Source organism: Dromaius novaehollandiae, chromosome 20 (assembly GCF_036370855.1).
Source record: "Dromaius novaehollandiae isolate bDroNov1 chromosome 20, bDroNov1.hap1, whole genome shotgun sequence".
In the NCBI taxonomy this organism is placed as follows: domain Eukaryota; kingdom Metazoa; phylum Chordata; class Aves; order Casuariiformes; family Dromaiidae; genus Dromaius; species Dromaius novaehollandiae.
This window is the reverse complement of record NC_088117.1, coordinates 5,262,495-5,289,336: the sequence shown is the minus strand read 5'-3', so window position 1 is coordinate 5,289,336 and position 26,842 is coordinate 5,262,495. Positions and strand designations below refer to the sequence as shown.

General features: G+C 43.7%; 1 protein-coding gene across 1 annotated transcript in view; it reads right to left on the bottom strand.

The window, feature by feature from the left end:
* PAPPA (pappalysin 1) overlaps positions 1 to 26,842 on the bottom strand; it is a 188,462-nt gene that overhangs the window by 50,032 nt on the left and 111,588 nt on the right. The window contains exons 11-13 of the mRNA XM_026113872.2: positions 11,316 to 11,429; positions 10,694 to 10,829; positions 6,986 to 7,199 (exon numbers count right to left, since the gene is read on the bottom strand). Of these exons, the coding sequence (XP_025969657.2) occupies positions 6,986 to 7,199; positions 10,694 to 10,829; positions 11,316 to 11,429 (464 nt within the window). The remainder of the gene's footprint in view (positions 1 to 6,985; positions 7,200 to 10,693; positions 10,830 to 11,315; positions 11,430 to 26,842) is intronic.

Below are 26,842 nucleotides of genomic sequence, written 5' to 3'. Positions count from 1 at the left end.
TAGCACTGAATCCAGCCTTGAATGGCTTCAGAGGGAAGGATGAACCTAAGAAAATCTTTGTAATTTTCACGAATGGAAATCTGGAGCAACTTCACTGCAGTAAGTGGTGGTGCCCTTCGTTTCTATCAATGTAAAGGAGAAAAAGGATCCAGCTTCTTGAGTTCAGATCAGGACACCAGATGAGAGAGCCTGAGCTTAAAAGTCCTACAGAACTGAAACACCACAGACAAAGGCATTAAGAAACACTTATTGTGATGTTCTTCTTTCTGTTTACAAGTCCCCTTGTGGTCTTATTAAATGGCCAGGGAACATTTTTAGCCACCCCCTCCAGGGTCCAGATTATGCCTCGGTTAGCAGATCATCTGGGCAGCTCTCTCTGTCTGTAACTCTATATGAATGACTTCAGTGACAAACAATACAACCATTCACTTTTTGTAAAAAAACAACCACTGCCACCAAATGTTTCCAATTTAAATATTTCTGGTTCTCTAGCTACTGGTTCCAATTTGGTATCAGCTACTGTCAGCCGTAAATCCCAGTGAATTTTGAAGTCATGATCCTGAATTGAGTTCTGCAAATGCAGAATTAAGAAGGAGAAATGAATATCTCCAAATAGGAAATTTAGACAAAGAACCCATCATATCTATATTACAAAACTGTGGATTACAGAAGCTCTTGCATGGGTACTGCCATTTAACAGTGGTTAATCATCACATGTTTCAGAAACTATTCATTCCTCAGGGAAGAAACAATATAAAATATCTGAGAATGAATTCATTTCTACTCTAACTCATGTTGCTCCCTGGCATGGAACAGCTTGAGCTTTCTTCTTATCACTCAAAATTGGGTGACATCATCAAAACTGCCTATTTCAAGTCATGCCTAGTCTATCCTAACTCCCAAACTGCACCTGGAAATTGCTTGCAAGAGTACTAGCTGGTCTCGACCAAGCCTATGTGAGGGATCCAGGGACCACTCTAATGACTTACTAATATATATAGTGATCAAGTACTGGTGCCTGGGATATTGACTGATATTGTTTGTTTTACTAGATCCGCCTCAGGATCCACCTGTTCCTATTCTAATTCCTTGCACTAGAAAAGTATGATTTCCTAAAGCACACCAAGCTGAGCGCGAGAAGCAGTGAATTTCTTGCACATGTTCCAATGCCTGCAACATGTTAAAAATATAGATTAAGGCAGACCATTCTGATGATTTAAAAAGCCCTGAGCTGAGTTAATTTCACATGTAGGCTAAAGTTCTGAGCCAGTTCTTACTTTATTTAAATCCATTTTGCCCATCCCTAATCTAAATGAGCTCAGTCATTAGCCTCTAAATCTTTACTTCTCTGTGCCAATATTGGCCCCAATTCAGTAAGGCACTTAAATGTGTGCTTAACTTCAAAAGCATGGTTAAGTCCCATTGACAGATTTGACTACAGGGGGATGTAAGCACATAGCTAAGGGCTTTGCTAAATTGGGGTCTTGGAGACACAATCCCAGAAACATTTGTATTTTAACATGTTTATAGAAAATTATGACAATTAAGTGGAACTCTTCCTTCCTGACATAAAAACAAACCAGTACTTCCTCCTTCGAAAAGCTTACAGCAGCCAAGCGTTTTTTCCCTAACCCTGGGGTCAAGCACTTTTCCAAGAACTCGTCTTAACACAGTGCCCTAATTATTTGTTTTCTTAGCAATAGCTCTGCCACGTGTATACATATAGGTGAGCGTAAAAGCATAAAGTATACATTTGTATATGAGACAAGCCCAATTGTTATCTGTTTTACATAGGAAAAACTTCCTTTTCCACAGTCCAGGCCAGCTTGCACTGTGGATCTGAAGTATGTTTAATTTTAATTCTATGCCACCATGCATATAACTCACATACCTGTAATATTCTGTCACTATTTCTAATAAATTTATCCTTATGGTGGAATTGGCTTCTGTTCTGTCTGTAGAGATTTTTCAAAAGGCAAGAGCAGGTTCTCTCTCCTTAATCCAAATGTATATGCACCATTTTGAAAAGCAAAGGCTTACAGTTACACTCCTTGCTGTAACTTCAGAAATTAAGAGCGGCATGAACTGCAAAGTTATCAATGAATTTATCGCCTTTGGTTCTCAGCTAAAATGCATTGCTTTCTTTGTACTGGCACAAAAACTCAAAGAACTTGTACCTGAATCCTTGGGACTCAATGAGGGTAGGTGAACCTGCACCAACTGGGCCACAGGAAGACAGATGGAGTCCTTTCTTTGTGCATGTTTGCCTTCAAATCTTGTCCATGGGAATGATCAAAAGAGTAGCTCTCACATGTGCTCCCTTTCGGTGATTTCACTTCAGTGATGCTAGACCTGTCTCTGCTAGCAACTGCAGTCAAACCCTAATTCAAACTGGCAGGGCAGGAAGGCAGATGGGCACTAAAGATTTACTGAAAACACCTGATACAGCCCCAGGTAAGCCAAGGGGAAGGAAAGGTTGGGCTAGCACATGTCCCTGCCCCAGCCCCATCACTGGAAGGGTAACGGCCTTCGATGGGGCACTGCCCTGCCCTCAGCCCTGGGAGAGTTTTGCCACCCCCTGCACCCTGTCGTGTAAGGTATCCTGCCCAGTGGGGTCCAGATTGAACTGATAAAGCTTTCAAAGCCCTCTTACACCCTTCCAGGGGCTAAGCACCGCCTGTGCGCCTCAACGCTAACAGCCTGGTGGGTCTCCCTGCGAGAATGTGTCGAGGCAAACAAAGAAAACACATCGCGTTCCAGTTTAATAAAAGCCAAATGATGCCGTTTGCCAATTACCAAAATGGGACGAAGGTTAAAAACCCATTGAATTATAACACATGTCACAGACCAAAGCTTCTATGATTAACAGTTCTGTGAGAAATTCATTAATTTCACCAGAAGCAAGCTGACAGAGATTGTGCTTAATGACAGAATGCAGGGCAGGGGAAACGGGCAGGGGAACGGTGGCTGAATCAGTTAAGAAAAAGCTGTATTAAATAACGAATAAAGAGATGAGAAGATTTCTTTTTTTCTTTACAAAAAGGAAAAAAACCCAGGAATTATAAAGGGTGGTTGCATTTGTTACACTGCTAAAGATTTATCTTCATCATTTCTTTTCAAAAAGCTGACATTAGGAGAGAGCTAAGACAATGAAAAGAGGATGGAGTGAGCTACTTTTCTCTGAGGCTTGTGCTGGGCCACCAAAAGGAGCAATCTCGGAGGAAGGCACTCTGCAGAGGCCAGGCGTGCTGTTGAGGTGGCGTTTAGGCTAGCTCAGGTGTGCCAGGTGGTGCATTTCTGTAGAAGGAGCTGAGGCTGCATGGCTTTCACACCGTGCTTGGACATGGCATAGGTCTCCTACTCAGAACCTGGGAGCTGAGCTCAGGAAACCGAGACACATTGGCCATGCTGAGTTTTCTTGCCTACAGTGCTGGTCTACAACAGCTGTGAAACACACAGATGTACACACTTACATTGCTACATAGAAAAGTAAAAACAAAATCTGCCCTGCAGAAGCCATTTTGCAGCTGTAACAGTGTGTTCACATCAACAAACCAAGATTTAATACAACCAGGAAAAGCAAAATATTTTCACTATACTAACTAGAAAGCACAAAGAACCACGCCAGCTGCATAACAAGAAAAGGTGGGATATATATGTCAGAGAGCTGCAGGTAGCAAGACTCCACACCAAGAGAGGTGAGGCTCATTTTCATTGCAAACAGGGAGTTAATGGAGAATTATAAAGCTGGAAACTGCCATGAAACACAGAAATCTGGCAGCTGAAGTGGGATGTCTACCTAGGTTTTAACGCCTCGAGTGCAGTTGCCAGGAGAGGAAGAAATGACAACAGGAGGAATGCAGGAGGTGGCAGGTCTTGTGCATAAGGCAGGAGAATGTCACTGAGGAAAGTAGTGTTGGTAGCAACAACTACCTTGGCAGGGATGGGAGACCCCCAAGATGATGTTTCCTACATGGTGAAAAGGACAGAACCCTAATTTCTGAGGAACCACTGTCAAAGGGGGCCCCAGTGAGCTATGTTTTCACGGCGCTTAAGTCACCAAGTGTTCTGCACACTCCGTTTCACTCTCCTGTCCACAAGGCTGAATTGGAAATAGTAAAACTGTAATAACTTGAGCTACATAGGTGTGAAACTAGTGCAAGAGGAGAACTAACTGGGCCATTACATCTGTTCTAAGGATGTAATGTGAAAATAAAGCAGGTCATTTTTACAGCACATCTCCGACAGTGAGGTAAACTTTTGTGGAAAAAAATAAAAAGAAGCCTGCGGTCAGCTGCAGCAGAAAAAAAAAAAAACAACTGGAAAAATACAACTGGAAAGTACAGAATATTTTTTTAAACCCTCTATAAATGTCTTCAGAACGATGGAATGGATTTTCAAAAGAACTAAAGATGACTGAGGACAAGTCCCTATAAAGTTCAATGGGACTTTTGCATTTAAACTCCATTTTCTCTTCTAAATCTTAACTCTAACACACATTTTAAGAAAGAAGAGTGAGTACATGTTTTGTTTTCAGTTATTAAGTTGTCACTAACCCATGGGAGAGATCCACTCACCCTCAAAATAAAAGCTGTGTTAACATTTAAGGGATGATATATTTCTTTTCTCTCACGTATTTAAAATCTGCACCCTAGCCTAGAAGTGCCTGTATGTGGCTATAAATCCTCTCCAACCAAAATAATTCTCCTTGAAGAGAGGGAAATAATATCTCTTGTAGAGAGAAGCCAAAAAGAAGGCAAAAATATCCATGTTTACCTAAGGAAAATGAAAGCAGTGAAGTTGATGCTTATACGTAGGAAGGAAAGTTCTTTCAAAAATTGATTAAATACATGATCATATCATGCAGATGCAACCAGCAGGGAAAGGGGAGCAGGGAAGGATGGTCACTGAGGAGACTAGTGCTCAGAGGGGGTCTGACGGGGAGAGCGCAAGCGTGGGAGGCAGAGGGGAAGGAGGCAGCTTCCAATGACTGGGGACAGTCCAGCCCCAACACAAGCTGAGAGTGCTGGGCAGCCCTTGCAGCAGAAAAGCCACATCCAGCTGCTGCCCTGCTTAAGAATGAATTCCAAAAAAACCCTCTTTCTGTGTTCACTCTGGACTGGGTAAACTAATGAAGCAAAAAAGATGGCAGGTGACAGCAAAGGGATTTGGTGTTCGCCTGTTCCTGGCTACTTTGATATTTGTCTTAATGCACATCTTTCTCTGCATCTTGGATACTTGAACTGCTTGGGGTTTCTTATATATGGAGAGGAGAGCATATATGGTCACCCAAAATGATCCCATCACAAGGCAGATTGGAAATTTTCCACTACAGCACTGCAGTCAATGGAAAAAATCCCACTGATTTCAATTGGCTTTGGATCAGTGCTTTATTTCAGAGAGTTTCTAGTTCCTTGACTGACGTTGGAAGCTTTATGTTCAATCCAACATTGTAACCTGCAAGTCCTAAAATGTTACTGCTTTGAAGGAGGGAACTCTGACTGAAGTTTTTGAGACCAAGGGGCTGAGATGGGTCAGTGCATTAGGAGAACAAAGCAAAACAGAAAAAATCAAAAAGAGGAAAGAGGCAAATGATGGGTGATTCTTCTCCAAGAGATTTCTAAAGGTTAGTTCACTGTGCTGCAGAGGCTCACTGAAGCTTTGCCTAAGGGGAAAGCATTTTTTATGAAGGAAATAACTTTCTAAACAGAGCACTTCTAATTTCGTAAGTGAACAAATGGTTCAGTTCCTACCGAAAACTTGAGATAGAGGAATGTGGTCCTGTGTCTGAGCCTTCTCAAGCTCTCTGTTGCTTCTTACTGTCTCCTTCCAGTGGGTCTTTCTTGCTCTTTTTCTGTCTCTGCATTGGGATTTGGCCAAACTTCCACAACTACACTTCTCATCTGAAACTTGATCTTGCTGTCTTTGGGCCTCTGAATTTATACAACCTATTGCACAGAATGATCAGACTCCTTGAATCTAGGTCAGAACACACTGACTGGATTGATTTAGCTATAGATATACTCTTTTTTTCTCCCCCTCTCCCCCTTCCTACCCTCCCCCCTTCTTGGAATAAAAGCAGGTCCTAAAAAACAAGCCAGAACATTATCAAAAACCTGACAGTCTGCTTAGGAGGCTGAGCAGAGGTTTGCTAGAAAAAGCAACTTGTTTTACTTTTGCTGCTGCTATGGTTTGATGATTGTTCACAACTTTGAATTCTCAGAGAAAAGTGATTCTTTTAGGTGTTTTGCTAAATTCTCCCCACTTCTTTTCAATGCCTTGCTGAAAGGATCCATGAAGCTGCTGCACCAGAGGCCGTGAAAGGTCACAATCTCTGTGGGATGCTGTAAAGCAGAGACTGAGAGGGCTTGGTGGTGATCTATTGATGTGTCTGTAATAACAACAAGAATAAAACGGTAGCCATAAACCTTTCATCCTGGGGGGTCCCACAGAGCTTTTCAGAACGTGAGCCGGATCCTTGGAGGTACTGAGAGCCTTTGCCCAGCCATAAAATTGACACGAATGCTCGCTGCTGAGCACCCGCCGCAATGGGCTGAGCACCTTGCAGAATCCGGCCCCGCTGGGGCACAAGAATCACTTTGTCTCTCTGCGACTGTTTCTGTGGGAGGTCCCTGTAGCTGTTCAACGGCACAAAGCAGTTTAGATCGAGGACGACGTGTGAGCGGCTAAAATGATGCCTTACCGGGGAATGCATGTAGAGTTAACTGGCCCCAATTCCAAGCTTGGGATAAAGGAGGGAGGAGAAAGGAAGAGGAAATAATTCACTAACAGTATCCTATGTGGGTTAAATGTCCCATCCATCCTGATCAATGAGAACACTGCCGGGTTTTTTCCAACAACACAAAAGGGTCAGCAGGGTTCAGCTGCCTTGCCCCTCCTGTCTCCTTTTAACCTCTCGCTCAGGCCTGCTGGGGCTGGGGGCGGTGGGTGGCGAGGCGAGAAGGAAGCAGGCTGACAGGCTCACCTCTGCTCCGCCGGGCTGTAGGTCTGTCCTCGCTGGCAGCTGCTGATGGTGATGGGGTCGAAGTTGTGGAAGGAACGCAGGGCCACCCCGGAGATGGCCACAAACTGGGAGCTGAAGCTAATGAGGACAGCCTGGGTGTGATAAAAAGGGTGACTGAGGTCATGGATCACGGGGATAATCAGGGGATTGTTCCTGCAGCTGAGGACGTGGACACCTGCCAGAAGAGAGACAAGATCAGAGGAAGGGTCAGACTTAACACAATTGCTTCCCGAAGCCGTTGGCACTTCAGAAGCATTTCACCCATAGGAACGGCCCTATAGAACTGAAAAGTTATGGTAAGCTGCCTGGAGGGGCTTCCCAAATCGCTCTGTAGAGCTTAGCAGAGAAGTATATCCCTCCAGACAGCTAAAGAAAGGCTGCCATTCTCTCTGCAAATGCGGTAGGCTCTCAGAGCAATTTCTTTAGACCATAGCTACATTTCTATTGTGCTCTGTTAAATCAGGAGCAACCATCATGGAGGAAGTGGAGTTGCACTATTGTAAAACCAGTCTGAGAGGACAGTTAAAGCCTTTATACTGTGCATCAAATGGCACCGGCAAAATGGGTGGCTTTGTGTACAGTGGGCAGTTTACCAGTGGCTTGTTTGTAGCTGTGCATGTCATTAGCACTCAACGTAAAACTTTTTACATCAGCTCGATGCCAAATGTGCCCAGTTTTACTTTCGTTTGATCGTTTTCGGCCTTGGTTCTTTCCTGGAAAGGGCAAAGATGGTCTTGCAGAGAGAGAAATGAGGGTGATGGATACGGTGAGGATTTTGCAGGTGACCTCCTTTGAGAGGAAAATAATTCAAAGTATCTGAGGAGGTGAGGATGCCCAGTAGTGCCAGAGATGTGCTGGGGAGACTTCTTATCCCTTTTTCTTCAGAAGAGAAGGCACTGAGGCAGGAAGAAATTCCCACCTTCATGTGGAGGCAACTTGAATTCAAATGGGCCAAATCCATCCCAGGGCTAACTCAAAGGACAGACAACTGTCAGTTGGCCTCAAAATTCATTAACTCAGATTCACAAGCTTGCGACTGACTGCAAAGTCCTGCCTCTGCGGCTCCCTGTGGCATCACTCCGAGGATCAGCTCGGCTCCAGTTCTGTTCACGTCACTGGAGTTCCCCCAGCAACGACTTTGGCCCAGGCCCTTTGGCTCTCCCACTTCACTTACAAATTTGAAAATAAAATAAATTCTATTTGCATGTTTAACTGGCTCAGGGTTTTTTTTTCCCCCCACTTCAAGTTTTTTTTGATTCAAAAGGAGAGGAATAAAAAAGTTTTCATTTTTCTCCTTAGAAAGTGATTTCCTGTGAATTAGGACAGACTTCTGACCATTCTCTTTAAACATCTATTTCCCATCCTCTGTTTAAAAAAAAAAATCTTCCTGTAATAAAAAATAAAATAAAAAAGCAAACCTCTTTTTGTTTTGGTCTTTACCTGACCTTGAAATAACCTCTCTGTCTACTTGCCTCCCACAGGTCTTTTGATATCAGCTCCTTGTGGAACAGTGCACGTTTCTCACTTACAAACAGGTGCAGTTAATACTTGAAATCCCGGGTTCCCAAATTCCTTGGAAGTTTCTGCCTTCTCTGATGGAAAGCCAAAAAAGACCTTATGGTATGAGGCTGTTTATTCATTTCAGTTTCATTCCTAGCACTAAGGTGGTGTCCACAGCAAGACAGAGCCTCTGAGCAGCACTGCAGTTGCTGGTGCTTTCTGCCCCGCCAAGTTAAATGGAGACTGAATGGGGTAGCATTTAACCAACCTGCCTTCATCAGAAAAAAAAAAACACTTGAGGTAGAACAGGAGCATATTAGCAGGGGAGCATGAGTTCGAACTATCTTCATGGTTGCCGCTGTTCATCTAGCTCTGTATCCATCTATTCATCAGTTCCTTAACACCTCTTACAATGTACTCAGTAGCTGAATGCCAGTATCTACAATTGCTCTTAACCCACAGCTCTGAGGTGTTTGCCATCCTAACCCATCCATGTCGTAGGGAGACTCAAAAGAAACTTCTCACTATTTCTGGGGCATCCGCACAGCAAAAGCTTGTTCTGGCCAGTGCAGCAAACTGCAGTCCTGGGTATGCTGCACTTGTGCATGGGAGTGCAGTTTAGCACACTGCAGCCTGATCTAGCTTTAAACTCGCTAATACAGGTACCAGTGACAGATATGCATTATAGCCACGTGGAATCCAGCACAAGCTAAATTACTCTTACATCATTTTAGGACGTACTTTTGGTTTGCTGCTGACTTCCGCTTAAGGCTGTCTGACAATTCAGTCAATCCTGCATCCCCTGCATGCTAAACTTTGCATCCCAGCCACAGTTTCTAGCTTGCTACAGGAAAAGGACCTAATGCTAAACCCAGAGCTCAGACAAAAACAGCTACTGGGAGCTCTGCCCGAGTGAGAACTGCGGGGTAGACCGATCTACACCTCTCCTCCTCTGCTCTAAGACAGACTTCCCTGAGAAAGTCAGAGGGGCTTTTCCATGATGAAGGCAGCATCTCAACTGTGAAGATTTGCAGGCGTCAGTTTGAGGCATGCCAAACACGAGGCAACTTCTTCCAGGATTTCAAAACTTCACCCTCAGTTTACTCTTTGCTCCTCTTTCTTGCCCCTTTTCTCTCACAATCTGTCTGTCTGTCTCTTTTCAAAGTGTCGCATTAAGTAGTTGTTAGCATAGTTGTGTCTCTGTCATTTATTTCTCAGAGGGAAACAGTTATGTGTCACTGTTTTGCTAAAGGAGGAGGATAAGACCAGTGCAGGGGTTCTGTGCAAACCAGGAACTATCCTAGTTCAACCTGCACAGCTTGCTATGATTTTCTGTTTGTTCCTTTGACAACGGATGCCTCACATTCTTTCTTTTCCTCCGCACCCCAATGTTATATATTGCACAGGATAGTCATCAAACACCTTTCACTTGCATGTGTCCCTTATCTTTTCCATCACTAGTAGGAAGTTGATATGAGTCTGAGCTTGACAAAACTGTAAAGTTCTGATAAAACAGAAAGTTTGGGAAGGAGGTTATTTTTCCTTAAAAATCACTTTCAGTGATCTATCTTGGGACTTCAGCACAACTGGTAGGCCCATAGACTCTGTCACACCTCTGCTTGAGGCCATGCATCTCCCACCCAGCCTGCAAGGCCCCTGGTGTTAGAACTTCATCAAACCTGAAATACTTCACATGAAAAATGTTGGCCTAGATAAACCAAAATTTTTCATGAAGACCTTGTTACCCTGGAAAGAGAGGAGAAAGAGAGAGAGAAAGAAAACCATCCATCTCCGTGTGAGGCATCCAAGTGCCTTGATTATGATCTGCTTCATTGGACAACAGCAGCAGCAAATGGTCTTCTTCATATAGCTGGCTTAGCAGTCTTACCTGGAGCCCCTGCACAGGCATTATGATGAAGCTTTAGAAGACCCAGTATCCAGGCCATCAAACAACAGCAGAAACCTTCCTATAAGCAGGATTAGATGCATCAAATGATGCATCATTTTCAACAGACTCTCAGTCGAACTCAGGTACTGATGCATTAAGCAAGCACTTTTTCTGTCTGATTCTGGAAAAACTGAGCAGGAGTACTGGCCACAGATTTTGAATGGGGCTAGCAACAGATTAAGCAAACAGTGAAAAGGGAGTTGAATAAAATACACTCTTACCAAGATCATGACTTTGCTCCTTGGTGTCAAACAGCTGCACACTGATGGTTTCCTGCTTCTGATCCAGGTAGTAGGTGCCATCAGTGACCAAGTGAACAAGGACTGCTGCAGCTACCATAGGCTGGGAAAAATAAGCCTGGGGGGAAAAAAAAAAGTCCCACAAAAGGTGAGGTGGATAAAAGGGGTAGGCTTTAAAAAAAGGCAACAGTCAGTGCAGAACATTTAAAATAACAATTCCCATCCCAGGTCACAGAGAAGTCTTCTCTTCCAGTCTGTCCTACTTATTGCAGCTTTTACTGACTGTGCTTTATCCAGCACACAAGAAATCTAAACCCAGATACACAAACTAAATAAGACTTGAGTTAAACAGCTCTGTAGCTGGAGGCTATAACCTCTCTGAAACTCAATGGACTTGTCACAGCAGGGGACTTCACCAGTCACTCCCTAGATGGTTACATGCTCATAGACTTTGTTTTGCTATTTTGCACCAAACATACTTCAAAGAAAGCAGAAGCTTGGCACTGGGAAGGCCGTCCCAAGATATTTCACTTATTGGAGAGCCTTTGAACAGACAGGCAAACAGGAAACTTCTGAATTACCCTGGGACTTGTGCCCTTCTTACCTTGAGCCAGAAAATGGTCTGAGTCATGTGGGAATACTGGAAGTTGGCCGTGCAGGGATACCAGGCATACTGAGACACGCCATCATTCAAGTCAATCACCTTAGTTCGACACACCTGAGAGAGAAAAAGGAAATGCCAGAATGGATGTAAACAATACTGTGAAAGGATTATGACTGTTTAAAGTGGGACAAAAGTCCAGGTACATTGCTAGAATAAAATAATACATAATAATGATGTCTCTAAACACCATGAGATTACTCCAAAGTTAAGATTTTTGGGTCTTTCACCTCAATAAAAATTTAAACATAAAAAGGATCAAAGGACTCACAGCAGCAAGATGGTAACCAACAGTTTCTTCTTGTACTTAATTTGTTATGATGAGGGCTTTGACAGTGTCCAGCCCAACTTTGCTCCCACCTAAAGAGACTGCCACTTTTCCACTGAAGTCAAAGCAACAATCATTTCTGAATGTACCAACTCAAAGCAGGAGACAGCCTGTGGATGCACTCCACACTACTCAAGCAACGTCCTATTTAAGCCTGCATGTCACTGTAACCCCAGGGAAGCCACAGATGGCCATGTAAACTTGGAAGTAAGTGTAGCCAGGAAAGTCCCATCTCTACAACAAAATTTAAGCAAATGCAAGGATAATCTCTTTTAGTAACTAGTTTCTGTAATTGGAGTCACCTTCCTACATCCAGCATTTTCCATGGCAGGCAGAAGTAGGATTATAAGCAAACTTCTTTTCAGCAAAGAACAAGAAGATGAATCCAAAATGTTGGCATGGATTAAAAGCCCAAAGAAGAGAATACTTGAATTTAAGTACCAGAGAGTCTTGCAGGGCCATCAGTATGGAAGATGTGAAAAAGAAACTGCAAGAAATAGAAGGATTTACACTGAAACCACACAGCTACGTGAAGCTGCTTTATAAAGAAGCAAATATGACTATAACTTTCATTCTCCAGAGAAGAACGTGCAAGAGAACGTCCATAATGCAAAAAGCTGCCACTATATTAGAAGGATGCTTCCACCTGAGGCTCTCAGAGCATCTGAAGAGCACCTATTAAGATTCACAACACTTTGGTGACTTCAGTGACTTTCACTACTATCTAGAGGCACAGAGATAGAGGGAATTCCTTGTGGTCACACAGTATATTGGTAATGGAGCTATGAATGTAATCCAAGAGGCCAAAACATCTCAAATGGCTGTGCCAGCCATGTGACCAGCACACGAGAGAGTCTAGGACTGACTACAGAGATCACTGGTGCTAGGTGCTAAGTGGAGCCATATACTCTTGGGGACATTATTAGATTTCTTTCCAAGACCGGAGCCTAAACTGAGCAATCTGATGGTGATGTGCTGTCAGTAAAGCCATTCCCATAAGCAATTTCCCTGATTATTAAAACAAAAAGAAAACCCTAAAGTGAAATGAGAGAATTAGCAGAGATGTTTTTAATGGTTTAATATACTATGTCCACTCTGTAATTATACAAAGAACTCCCCCCTTGGTCTCGGCAGGCAAAGTCAAGGCAATGTAAAGAGAGCCTGGGAAGGAGAAACCCGATTGGCCAAAAGTGAGGTAATCACTTCTATAATCTGAGTCCCTCAAGGTCCAGCACACAGGAATCTATGGGTAAAACATAAATCAGCTTTAATGGGCTGGAAGAAGATTTTTAGTTTATTTATTTTTTAAAATAACTGGGACCAAGCTTCATTGAGGCTAGCTAGTGGATAGTGTTACATTTTACAGCAGAGCAAGGCTTTACATAAACTATCTTTGGCATTTGAAATCCAGTCCAGCAATTCGACATGTATCATTTCACAATTCTATTTTCTTGCATTTTCAGCAGCCTGTCTCTTGTTGGGAGCATGGTTTTTATTTTAATACCTCTCCAGTTAGGGAATTTATCTTACCCACATCTGCAATTTATATGGTCATAGAGCACTTCGACATGAACAAAAGTCTGATTAGTTTTATATGATTTTGTTCTTATTCTTGTATCTTCTCCCACTCTACTGGTCAAAAAAAGGTGGTTGAAAGAAACAAGAGTACTGACTTCTGGTGCATTTTAAGTGTCACTTACTGGGTGAGTAAAAACCTGCATTAAGAACTCACCCAGACTTTCACCAAAAGTTTGAATCAAACCCAAAATAAACCACTGCTGAGGTGGTTTGGAAATCTCTGATAACTTTTAAATGCCGTGTTTGATTTGTGTGCGTGTGTGAACTGTAGCACTTTCTGGTTCTGCCTGAGACTATTAGTAAAAATCTTAACATTGCATAAAGAGCCTGTGTTTCAGACATGTGCAGCTGAGTTGTGCAGACTCAGTAGACTGGTCTACTTGGAACAGGGTTAGATAAGCTTCCAGGCCTGCTGAAGCTGATCTACTACTCAGGCAAGCGATTCAAAGTGTTACTGGGGTAAAACGGTATTTTATGAAAAGAGTATGACTGAGAAGTGAGGGAAAAGTCTACTAGGCACGACATCAGTACTGGCTACGATAGCCTCTTCTACACTAGCTGTTATCTAGTAAGTTTATCTAGCACAAAAAGGTTCTTTAAGGTTTTCTAGTAACAACTCAATAAACTGTCTCAGTCACCTACAGACTCCAACATCTCAACAGCCTCCTTAACACAGCTGGTAAATACATATCCTTTTCAACTCTAACCAATTATTGAGTGTCACACAACTGCAAAGTCTGAGAATTACTTCCTAGGATAATCTTTCACACTTCTGCCTTTAAGGCATCTCTTAGAAGATGACAGCAGTGTGAAGGCACTTATTACTACAATCCCATCACTTTTAACCTGCAATTGAACAGTACAGAACAGTGGCATTCAGAGGGAAGAGGACGGCACGCACAGGAAGGGAGCATCAGGAGACACTGGCATTAGGACATAGCAACTCAGTGCATTTCAGCGGGCTGGAAGACAGAGCATCACCTGTCCTCATGGATACAAATTCGTAGGAATTCATGTTGATGAGAAATAAATTGTTTCCTAACATCCTCCTGTTTGCTACGACGATGCAAAACAGCAGCTAAAGCACCTGACAGCTGCGGAGGGAAGACGGAGGGATGTACTTTTCATTTCAGGGTGTTACCAAACACTAAAGCATTTGCTTTGAAGAGTGACTGAATCACACAGGACTCAAAATTTTGCTCACTGGGGCTTATCCAGGTTCTTAGACCCACACAGTATTTGGGATCCACAGGAGCTTAGTATCTGCTCCAAAGTAGTTGGGGAGTATTTGCGTCTACTTACTGGAAGCCCATGTCATACTCCTCCCTAGAAAGCTGCTTTCAATTAAAAGAGCTAACGATGTCTGTTCCTTTCAGAGGGTTCTAATCCAGCTCGTCTCCCACCCACACATTTTGTACACAAACATCGAGAGACAGAATGAACAAGGGCAGAGAGCACTGTGGTATTTTCCCACAAGAGGGAATGCCTGGAGGTTTCCCTTTGACTGATTTATACAACCTTTTGTCAATCACAGGGACAACATGTTCTTCAAACTGCCTCTCCTGTTTTCATTCTCTTACTCAAGGGGACCAAGGAATGTGTCAGCAGAAAGGGAAAAGTGATATATCAGGAAGTCTCAGTTCATTGCCACATCTAAAACACATTTACTATTGCAACAAGCATCATTCAACTCCTTTTCCTCATAACCTTTTACTTCCAGGTAATGTGGGAAAATATCACAAAGCAAATTTAGGAAGGCATCCTCCTGAATGACTCCCAACCATTCCTGTTCCATGAGCAACAATTCTGGACACATATATTGTGGGCAGCATCATGGTTAGGTCCATTATCAACCTGTATCATCACAGGAGCAATGGTGGCTGTCTTTGACTCCAAGCAATGTTAGGTTGTGTTGATGGTCACCTGGTGCTAGCAAGCCACAGGTTAAGGATCACTGATCGGGCCCTAGACAAGGGCTCAAAACAACTGCATCCAGTGCACAGCTCCATTACCAACTTTCTGGTCAGCCCTTAACTTCCCCAGGCCTGAGAAACCTGCGAGACAAGGATGGTATTCCCCATGTCACACAGGTACTTTGAGGGTAAAAGCCACTAGTGACAAACAGGTGCAAAGATGTCACAGACAGAAGGGACAATAAGCACACAGATGTGTGATGGATATGCCTCCCCACATGAGTGGGTTAAATACAAATAGATGCCATCCAGCTCTGTCCTTCCAACTGAGCGAGCACAGTCAGACACCACAGGCTGTGCACACAGCAGTGGTTCTCATCTCTCCTATTGTTATATCAATATAATCCTAAGTGCAGACAGGCAAAGCTGCTATTTATACTAGGGGTGCAGGCCTACTCAACTCTGGCACAGGGCTGACGCTGCAGTTGGAGTGGACGTGCCTGTGTGCATGCCCACAGACAGCTGTAAGCAGAGCAAATCTCCAGTGTGCACATCGGTCTATTCTCAAAATCGTGCTCTCTCATCATGGGGTTTCCTTCAGACCATGTTTTCAAGCTAAGGATGGCTATGAAGAGCCACCACAACTCCTCTTCCATCGGGCAGCAGAGCGCAACCTTATTCTGGAGGAAATGTTGGAGGTGGTTAAAATGTCCCAAATGTTACACTGCTGCCGCTCCCTCCCTTCTTTTTACTGGGGACTGCACTGCTGCCACTTCCACACCAAGAGTCAATGATGTGGGTTTCTGGGTTGAAATAGGCTATAGACTGTCCCATTTGCAAAACAGCAACCGCAAAATGAGCAGGAACAGGATCTACTGGTAAAACCCACATTACCGTCTATTTTTGGAGTGCACACATCCTGAATGGGATAGTACAAGTGCACAGAAATACTCACTGACTGATATGAAACCTGTGGAGGCACAAACAGGACATATTCTGTTGTTTGAAGATCCAGCTAAAGAACAGATTTCAGCTATAATAATGAATCCTAATTAATCTACAGTTTTTAGCTGGCTGCCCTGCAGAATGTTCTTTATATTTAACCCAACAAATGCCAGAGAATCCCAACCGTGACATAAGCAACATTTTAACACATCCCTTACAGATGAAATCTGTAACTCCCCAACGTCAGACATCGGGGTTGGAAGTCACCAAGAGGTCAGATTTTTAAGCCTATTTTCATTCTTGCAGACGTAAGGTTAATTTTACCCAAGGATGCGAAACTCCAGTGCAGTTGCTAAATATCAAGAAGGTTCTTGCTTGTTTATTGCCCAATATTATAAGGCAGCTTGACTGCCACATGGACGCCACTCAGATTGCCTCCCGCAGCACAGACCTCCAATCTGTTCTAAAAGCTGTTCCAGTGTTCTTCTCGTTTAAGCTAGGAATTAGATTGGAATTACAGAAAAATGAAATTGCCCATACTGGTGAGCAGTGAATCATTAAAAAGGCCACCATTTGGCTTTCAACAAACACCTTGACAATCAGCCAATTTCTATGACCAATCCAAACCTCAGGGGCCCACAGAGCTCAGATGGAAACTGCACATGAACAGGCTTACTCAAGGGACATCCAGAAATTTTACTCTGAGTTTTCTTCCAGATTCCAGTTAGAAATGTTTTAAAACTATTAATATTCTGGATCTAGTATTTCCAGTGTACTGGATTTGTCCTGTCAGAAGTATTAAGTCAATGGTTAGCTGACCGACCTAGAAAATCAAGATTGGGTCATTTCAGGTTGGCCTCTGAAACTTAAGGAAAACATTCAAAGTTATTTTATCCAAACAGGTCCACATATCGTATTTTTATGTGCAGTAACCATGAGTTTATAACACCTTGCTGTTGCAGGAAAAACAAACAAAGCCCTTCCTCCTCCCCCGGCAAAAGTAACTCTTGAGATTCAGCAGTAGCATAGGTTATAAGCAGGCACACATAAAAGGAGAGAAAGTTGTGTCCTATGTCTTTCAATAGCCTTCCTGCTTCTGATCCCTTATAGTCTGCTTCCTCCTCCTCAACAGCAACTTCTCCTTTCCTCTGATGTGCATAAACTGCCCCTTCCACTCCAAACCTCCCCTTGTCCTCTGTGTCTGATCTGGTCAGAGGGAAATAGTTTTTCAGTAGTGGTACTTTGAAGAGGGCAAGGAATATGTCTTTGAAAATACAGTTTTACTAAGTCTTGTGCTTTGTCTGCTTTTGCCTGTTTTTATTGGGTTACTTAAAGGTCTGAGGGCAAAAGATGAAAAACTAGCATGGCTGCTTTCCTCCAGGACAAAGGCATGTAGGCAGGTGATCAACAGAGAAGCTTTATCAACTGGAAGCTGATAAAACTCCTGAAGTAACACACTGATGCTGTATTACTCCCAGATTCAGCTGGCTCAGAAGTAGGAGGAAATCTCATCTGTCAGTTCTACTGGTGTAATGAAGAATAGCATTTGGCTGTGGGACTGGGAAGCAGATTATGTCCCCTGCAGGACAAAATAAAGCCCTCTTGCCAGTTGCTATGTCCATTCTCAGCACAGCCACTTTCCATCTGAATCTGGAGCAGCTGATGGTATTTGAAGCTTGCAGATTTAGCATTTATTTATCCTGTTACTACAGTTTTCTTAGCAAAGAACTGTAATTTTCAGCTAAAGGATAGATTTTTTATTAATTTATGCATGTGAAAACATCACAACTGCTACGATGTTGGCATCAGTGGTTTGCTGCCAGTATGACATGGGGATAAATTCCTCTATTGTTACAATAAAAATGACGGCACTTGTTTCCAAAGGGAGATTTCCTTATGTACAGTACTGGATGAAAAATGGGTCTGTGATTCACAAACGAGTGGGAGATGCAAAGGGCCATTTTGTTTTGTCATATAAGCTGGTTTAGTTTTAGGAAAGCAAATAGGAGTTACCGGGATTTTCATTAGATGATGGCCCAGATTGCATGTGTATCCAATGTGTGTTATTAATTCTAGCTTTCTCAAAAAATGCAGTTACTTCAGTTCCAAAGAGTCTGTATGAACAATGTATTTGAATTTTTAAATCATGCAGGCCTGCGCTCTTTGAGCTTTCCTTTGAATTATTCGTACCCCCAAATTTAAAGCAAACTTCATTTAAAAACACTGAGTTCAAATCAAAATCACATAAAGCCATAAACTTCACATGTTATACCTGAAAAACCTGTATATCAGTTCTGACTGGCCTTATACCAAGCCCACATTGGTTTTGACATCCAGCCAGGTGTAATCAAAGTATCTAGGATCCTAGGTTGGACCTACTGAGGAAAACAATATGGAGTTTTGATTTTATAACAAAATCCTAGCCAGATGATTTTTGCATGGTTCAGAGAATCACTCCAAAGATGTCACTCAACCCCTGAGCCAGAAACTACAGAAAAGGACCAAGAAAGAGAAGAAATAATTGTCCTAATCTGACTTAATGATCAGCTTGCATCTTTTGCACAAGTCCACAAGTAAATACTAGAATTTGGAGCTTATAATTTGCACCTGCCCCTACTTCTTTTGCCATTCAGCAGTGCACGTCAAATAGATGTAAAAGGAAGCGATAGCTCAGACTGCATGGCAACACAGAACACAATCTCATATGAAGCACATGCAAGTGTAACTGAACATTTTGCCATGTGCTCCTTTTTATTCATATCAGGGGGTTGCTATTTATTCAACACAGCCGCAGGACATAAAGATGCTACTCTCAGACAGCTACATTGTCTATCCCAGCACCACTAGGATTTTCATCTAGAAGGGCTGATTCTCAGAATTAGCCCTGAATTGCATTCTACTATTATGTTCAAATTCCCAAATACATCTACAGTTACAAATAGCTGTCAAAGGCAGCCTGCTAGACAGACAGCATGAAGAACATAGCACCTGAACAAGACCTTCTACCTTCCGTTCCACAAACATGAGTCTCATTAAGGCTAAAAGACATTCTGAACCAGAAGCAATAGCTCTTGTCTACAACCTTCCACACTGCTGCTCACAAAAGTGTGAAGGCATTATAGACTGATAAGTGCTTTAGCAGACTGTATATCCATCCACTGGAGAGCGAGGTTAAACAAATACAGTAGCCAGAACATTATTGTTGGCTGCACACTCGGGTTCCCGAACTGCTTGTGTCTAACTTGAACCAGCTAGGTCCACTGCAGCAAAGCTTGCACATAACTGCTGGCCAAGGCTGGCGGTGGGGGTGCTACGGCAAAGGAAAACAATCCCATTCCCATATGCATTTACCACTGATGAGTGCAGCAACGGATTTTTTTTCTTTGGATTTTTTTTTTTTTTTTGACAGGAGTATTTCATTTGGTAGCAGCTGGCATCAGAAAATCAGGATGTCAAAAGCAGACTATGTGCCACACATTGGGAGGCCCTTAAAAACATTTTTTATTATTATATTAGTGGATCCAACTCTCTGGACTCATTGTAGTTTTTCTGGTTTGGCAAGACAAAGCAGTATTGGGCTTGTTATGATGGACTTGGTAACATCCCTTCCTTCCTCCCCAAAGCTGGTCCTATAAATTTGCTTGGATGCAGAAAGCACACAGCTAGTCAGAAAAAGCCCAAAAGCAACACAATAAGCGTCCAAAGACCTTCAGCTTGATGCAGAGTTCTCCATCAGAATAATACACTGGCTGAGACCTACAGAGATGCTTAGAAGCACTTGGGCAAAACTTCTCGCAGGAAGAGAGACAAATAGGAAAAAAAATCAGGCATATTTTTTCAACTAGCAAGGAGGAAAAAAATACAACACACTTTGGTTTCAAGCACTGCAGGAGTAGACCCTAAATATCCCTCTAATTAACCTCACCTCCCTTGAATAGCCCAAGTGCAAGTCAGGTACGGTAGCAACTTGCAGGAGATGTGAGACACCGCAGGTGCCATCACGCTCTCCGAAGATTGCTCACTAAGCTTTGCCTCTGGCTGAAACAAACAGCCGTGCAGTGGTTAATGTCAGCTCTGACCACATGATCCCATTCAGGAAAGGTCAAAAGAGTGATTTTTCATTTAAAAACATCTGTGTGTTTAAAGAACAAAACTTTCTCATGTGCAGAAAACCAGGGGTTTCCAGCACTTTTATTTCCAGAGTTAAAATCATGTTTTTTGGTTTTGTTTGGGGGTTATTTACCATGTAAACACACTGTACAAATCACATGCAAGCCTCAACACACGGTGCTTCCAAATGCAAGAATAACTTGGGGTGCAAATCGCTCTCTTCCCTCTGTCTCCTTTTCCCTCTTGAAGGTGCACAGCTTTCCGCTGCACGCTCGTACTGAGCTAGCCAGACACCCAGTTGTTGTCCTTCACTATACGAAGACGTACATATGCCTCAAATCCTAAGGGTATAAGTCTGCTCTGGCCTGTCAACAGGCTTTAATTGGATACATCCAGGGAGATGATACATTGAGAGGAGACACTCTGGATATAACAGCAAGGGGGAAGAAAGTGGTGGAGATGCTCGGAGCGTGGCGGGGGATGTGCGCGCCCATGCCACTGCGTAGGAGGGCTAGCACGCGCGTTTGCGGGGCGCCGGCTGCAGTTACATTGCAGCCGTCGAAGCCTTTTGGTTTCTTATCCAACTACTCAGCCATACATCAGCATGCGCTAATTAAAATTAAACCGCCCTGCAGCTTGTTTTTCTTAATACCTGAAGGCATGGCTTGTGGTATGCAAATCCAAAAGTTCCCCCTTACTTCCCTGGGCTTTTCCAGCTGTCACTCTAAAACCGCTGACTAACCAAACTGCCGCCACATGAACAAACTCCTCTAAACGAGTTGGAACATCCAGCGAGACTCTGTCGAGCAGCAGCCAGTTGCTTCCTAGCCAAAATGGCTAGCAGACCTTGGTCTTTTCCTGAAATGATGGCTTCTCCCAGTAAGTAGGTACATGCACACACAGATAATAGCACTGACCATGCAAATAAGGGCTTCCTGGCACGCGTTAAATGTTTGCAGACGGCCCTAAGGAGAAAACTGGGCCCGCAGGGCTTTTGCTGACAGCAAGGGCAGTTGGGCCCATTTACCAGATGGGTGAATCACATCTACTTATCACATTCACAACTGAAATTACTTCAGAAGACACTGACTCTGAAACCGTACAGACAGTACTTCCAAAAATGAGAACTAATTTTGGGGTCTCCAAAAGTGAGGGCTCCAACTGAGGTATCAGGATCCAGGAGAGACTGAGAGCAGCTCAAGAGTTCATCCAAATGCTCCCTCTCTCTTTTTTTTTTAAGCAGTTGTTTATTTGCAGGTTGGGGCAGTGGACTTGACTTGAGAGACCTTCTAATAGGGTGTGCTTTCAGGACAGTGTGGGTAAGTACCATCCTCCAAATATCATGCCTTTTAGAGACATCTCTAGATGAACACCCCAGAATTGAGTGGCATTGAGAGTGAAAGGTCTCTCATGACAATGTGGGCTTAAATGCCTGCAGTACTCTGAACAACTAGCACAGACAATCCTTCTTTTAAAAGAAAAATAAATTCTCTGCTGCTGGCATGAGAAAGTTTACTTTCAGGCTTAAAGAAATGATGGTGTGGTTTTGAGGATGGCATTCCGTTCTGCTGAAGAATAGCACCCTGCCTGTCTGTGTATCTGTGGCTTTGTAGCTACATTACAATCTTGGAGAGCTCTGTTTACATATTTTACATGTTTTCTTGTGCAGAACATGAAACCAAATTACATAGTAAAGGCCATGATGGCTTCACTCTTGCACCCTTTTCCATCCTTGCCTTCTGATCATTTGTTTTAATTTCATCAAAAGCAATCGACCGGGTATTTTTAACTTTGCTTGATTGACTAGCAATGCTTTAGGCAGGTTTATTCACAGTTGTGCGGGGAAATCATGCAAAAGCTGGTGAAACTATATGACGGGGGGTAGGGAGAAGACGGCTGGGGCGGGGGTGGGATGAGAAATGCTGAGAACCCTTCATGCATGAACAATGCAGACGTGTCGATGCATTTATGCAAAATCGTTCTGCTCTGAATGGAGAGGGACCCAAGACAAACAATCCGGATGGGATGCAGAGGAGCTATCCCACGCTTACGGCTGGACATGCTCTGCATCTAAAGGGTTCGGAGCAGCAACGGCAGATGGAGAGACTGGCAGGTTGAGGGGCAAGGGCCGAGGAGGGGGGTCTCCTTTCAGACGAGTGCATGCTAACGAGCCCTGCGATTGTCGCGGGGTCCTGTTTTCCATCTCACTGATGACAGAGGGGGTTCCAAGCTGTTTTCCATTACAGTGTGTAATCTGGGTGGGTGGCTGGGTGTACAGCAGATATGATCATTAAGTGATATGCTAGTTCCTAAAGAAGCATATAATCCTCATTATTATCCAAGATAATATTCCTTCCTTGTCTGTCTGCTCCTCACCTCTAACCACAGCAAACTGCATGGAATTCTGCTTTCATTTTGTTAGTGGTAAATGTCTCCTGGTCCTAGGAAGGCAGGACCAGTTTCCAGCACCTGAGGATTTTGGTTTGACCTTCATCTCTGAAAAGGTCAGACTGAACCTCTCTGAGAGTACTGATGGCTGCTTTGCTCTCTGCATCATCCTTTGTTTCTTTTATCTATTTTCTGTACAGTACACAAAGGGAACACAGTGTACCAGCCCCTGGTACTCACTGTTCTGTTCCCCTTAGATGACTTGCATATGTGCTCTTGAAAAATTACTCTAAAAACTAGTGGGGGAGGGGAGTGGAAAGAAAAAAATCCCTGGAGTGTTTGGTAAAATTGCTTGGAATCTCCTCTGACATCTCATTGTGTTCTCTCCGTCCTCCCCTTACACAAATCAGCCAGAGGCTACGACATCAGCCATGGAGTCTGAAGGTTTACTCCTGCCAGGATCAAATGAGCACTGAAAGAAGTGGGGGACGGAGGGGAGAGAGGGAGCAAACCGCTGTTTGTCCTAACAGGGAACAGGCAGTCAGTGATGGACAGCATCCCATTTTCACTAGCCAGCTCTGCATCTCCTGTACGGGTAACCATCTTTCTCAACCATCTCTCTCAACCATCTCTCTGCACGCCAGTCTTTTTCATGCCTCTGTGTACAGAAATCCCATTTTTCATTGCATTTGGCTTCAGAGACCTCCTCAAAATACTGAGGTATTTCTGAGCAGGAGCCACGGTCCTGAGGTCAGCACCCATCTCCGTACCATCCCTGGCCTGTGTGCCCTTTGCACGGCCCACGTCTCAAAGGAGACAGTGCAGCAGGGAGACGAGGGAGTAAAGACCAGTGGAATTCCCCAGGCAAACCACAGCAGAGCTACGAACAAGATCACCTCCTTTGGCCGGAGGATTGCAAAATCCAGCTTTCCCAGCAAGACAGATGGGAAATAAGGTTTCTAAACATAAGAGCAAGGAGCCTGTGGAACAGTTTTCCAGTCATTTTGTACTGGGAACAAAAGCCAAACTGTGTTAGGATAAAGCCTGATTATTTCACAAATGGGATGATGTGAGGTGGCTAACAGCATTGAAATGCTGTGGATTTAATGACCCCAGAACCCCTTCCAGGTCTGCGTTCCCAGAAACCAAGACCCAGCAGGACCTGAACGCAGTTTTCTTTTTTTCAAGATATGAACATTTCCTTTTTGAGAATTTCTGAACTTCTTAGTCCTGGCAGGATGACTGGGGTCAATAACGCACAGTGCTTGCACCGTCTCTGAGGAGGCCTGGTGTTTAATCCTCAAACGGTAGCTTTACCTTTCTGAGCTTCAGTTTCCCCATCTATTAAATGGAACAAAAACCTCTTTCTCCAAGTAGCGTGGCTGCGATAAGGCTTAATTAATCTGTATTCATTCAAAAGCTATGGAAAATATCATTACTTAAGCCAAGGATCCTTATGGGAAGGAACGTTCCTTCAAGATCCCCAGCCTGGATTTGCCTGATGGTAGGGGCCAGGCCTGTAAGTGACTCAAGCCTGCTTAAGGGAGGGCTGGGGGATCCTCTTGGAGCAGAGCCTCTGCAGGGCCCTGCTATCCCCGGCTCTGCGGCAGGAGAAGCGGAGAAGCCAGGAGGCTCGTGTGTCAGGACTACCTGCTCAGAAACCTTCAGGTGACAGAGCAAATTGGCTACTCTGTAGTATATGGGGAAGGGCTGAAATAAGGATTAAGAGTTGGGCTCCCTTGAACTAATTTTAGATTTGGAGCTTCTGTAAACTAAGCTGAAGCCTTCTGGTGGATCAGCCAGTACTGGAAATATGCTCAGATGAACACAGAAAACCTACATTCCTTTCACAACAAAATGTGCAGTGTCCAGTTCATCTTTTTCCAGAACTGGTCTCCGATCACTCATGGTTCCTCCATTAATGGTTTTTCTTAGTGGGATTCTGTTCTCATCCTCCAGAGATTAGCAGTTCAAAGCCTGGCTCTGCTATAAATAACAAAGACATTTGCAAAGCAAATCATCTTATTAAAAATGGGGATTTTTTTATCCCTCCAACCACAACAAAACTCTTACCGTTGAAGAGCAACAGGACTTGGCTGTGAGTTGGGAAGTTCAAAAAGGGCCTCTTGCAGAGCCGACAGACAGACACCCTCCCTCTTCTCAGCAAGCTCACCCCAAAGGAAAGGAATGGCATCTCCATTAAAAGTTGCAGGTTTCCTCTCTTCCCCACTCCTGTTCAAGATTACTCTATTTGTTGGCTTTGCTGGATCTTTGGGGAATCATCTTCAGAGTTATATTTATTAGTCAAAATAAAACTGTGCGGCAGAGGACTTCAGCATCTTTCTTTTCAGTTTTGTTTTGGTATTTTCTTACCAGCTTTGGAGCCCTTGCTCTGCCATGTTATTTCTTCCATTATTCAGAGTATTTCCCCACTCCTGCCTTCCCTTTTTGCAGGAAATTTCAGACATACTGCAATTCTAGACATCTTCCTACTGCAGATGGAAGAATAGGCTTGTTGCAGCGAGTCTGAAGGAGTACAATTATGGGAACTGCAATAGGGGCAGGAGGGGGCCTCTGTTTGTGGGAAGAATGTAATAAAAATCCTCTTCCACAACTTCTTACTCCATAGGATCCCCTGTGGGGTACCCAGAGGGAAAATAGGGTGTGTTAGTCTGAGAACAAAAATGCATCCCAGGATCTGTCTGCACCCAGCAGCATCAGGAAAGAGTTCCCTTTTGATTAACTATGGCTGAACTGTGTCTTTTTCCATACAGGGGAAAAACAGGTACTAACAATGACATAAGGAGATAGATATATGGTGATTTGCTGTACTCAGCTTCTGCACAACTGGGAGGAAATGCAAAGAAAGACATGGCTATTAAGAGGCTGGCCCTCTAAATTGCCAATGCAAACACCAGCTTCCCAGCCTTGTGCACACATTGCTCTAATGGGAGTGAAAACAGCAGCTTTCTGAAAGTGCAACAATAAAGATGTAACTATTCTTTAGTCCTTTCTTATATTTCTCTATTATAAGTATTTAAAGGCTCAATGAGAAACCACAAACGAATCAGTTCTCCAAATCAGGAGTGACACCAGCAAGAGGTGAGGAGAAATGGCATCTCCAGCCTCATGTGGTTACTCAGCACACAACAGCCCTCTGCCTGCTCCTCTCTCTGAAACCATGGAGCTCCCATCCGAGGAGCGCCAAGGTAAACAACCCCTCCTGAAACCGGCCTGTCCAAGGCTTCCTGCAAAGGCAAGTCTGTGTAGAAAAGACGCTTACCAAAAAAAAAAAAAAAAAAAATATCCAAAGCCATCCTGCTCATACAACCTACTCGAGAAAGAAAGGGAGACTAACGAACTAGCTAACGCACTCACACAGTGCTAATTGTGGCAAGAGAACATTGGCGTGCAATGAGAGCACTGAGATGGAGCCCACGAAGGGTGACCCACAAATCAAGACCTTGATTTGTCAAACCCTCCAGGAGGGCAACACCTCCTCCCATTCACACTGGCCTGGTCCACTCCATACCTTCCTCCTGAGCACTCTTCACTGATGCGGCTTTCCCAGGGGGGTTGTCCAGGTAGGCCGCTAGTTGGCTTGTTAAACTCATGTGTTGTCATGCCTGGGTGTCCTTAAGCTGTCAGCAGGACATATCCTACCCCCTCCTACTGGCAGTGAGAAGGCTGATCCTGGTCAGATCCAAACTAGTTGGAAAAGGAGTCCCTGGGGACTTCCAATATGGAAAAAATTGCAGCTATCCACAAAACAGATCAGAGTCCAAGCATCCTTTGTCTGTGTATTTATGCTTACTGGATCTGCACTTTAGCTAGTATAAATCTGCCTAGCACTACAGACTTTCTGTAGTCTTTGCCAGCTTACACCAGCTGATGACTTAATGCTAGCATCAATAATCTTTAGGACAAGAAAGGCCCTGAGAAGTAAACAGTGCTGCGGAAAACACCACACAACCGGTACATCAACACTGATAATATTTCACACACGGTGGATAGCAAAGAGAGGCTGTTTATAAACTCGCAGCAAGAACGGTAGGGAGAAGAGCAGCCCAAGAGCATGTAAAACCCTTGCTGCTGAATTCTTCATGCAGTCAAGAGCAGGTACCAAGCAGCATCTGCTTTGAGCATCTGCGGAGGATGCCAGATTAGAAATGAAACTGTAAAAATACACTGCGCTGGTGCAAGTGTTT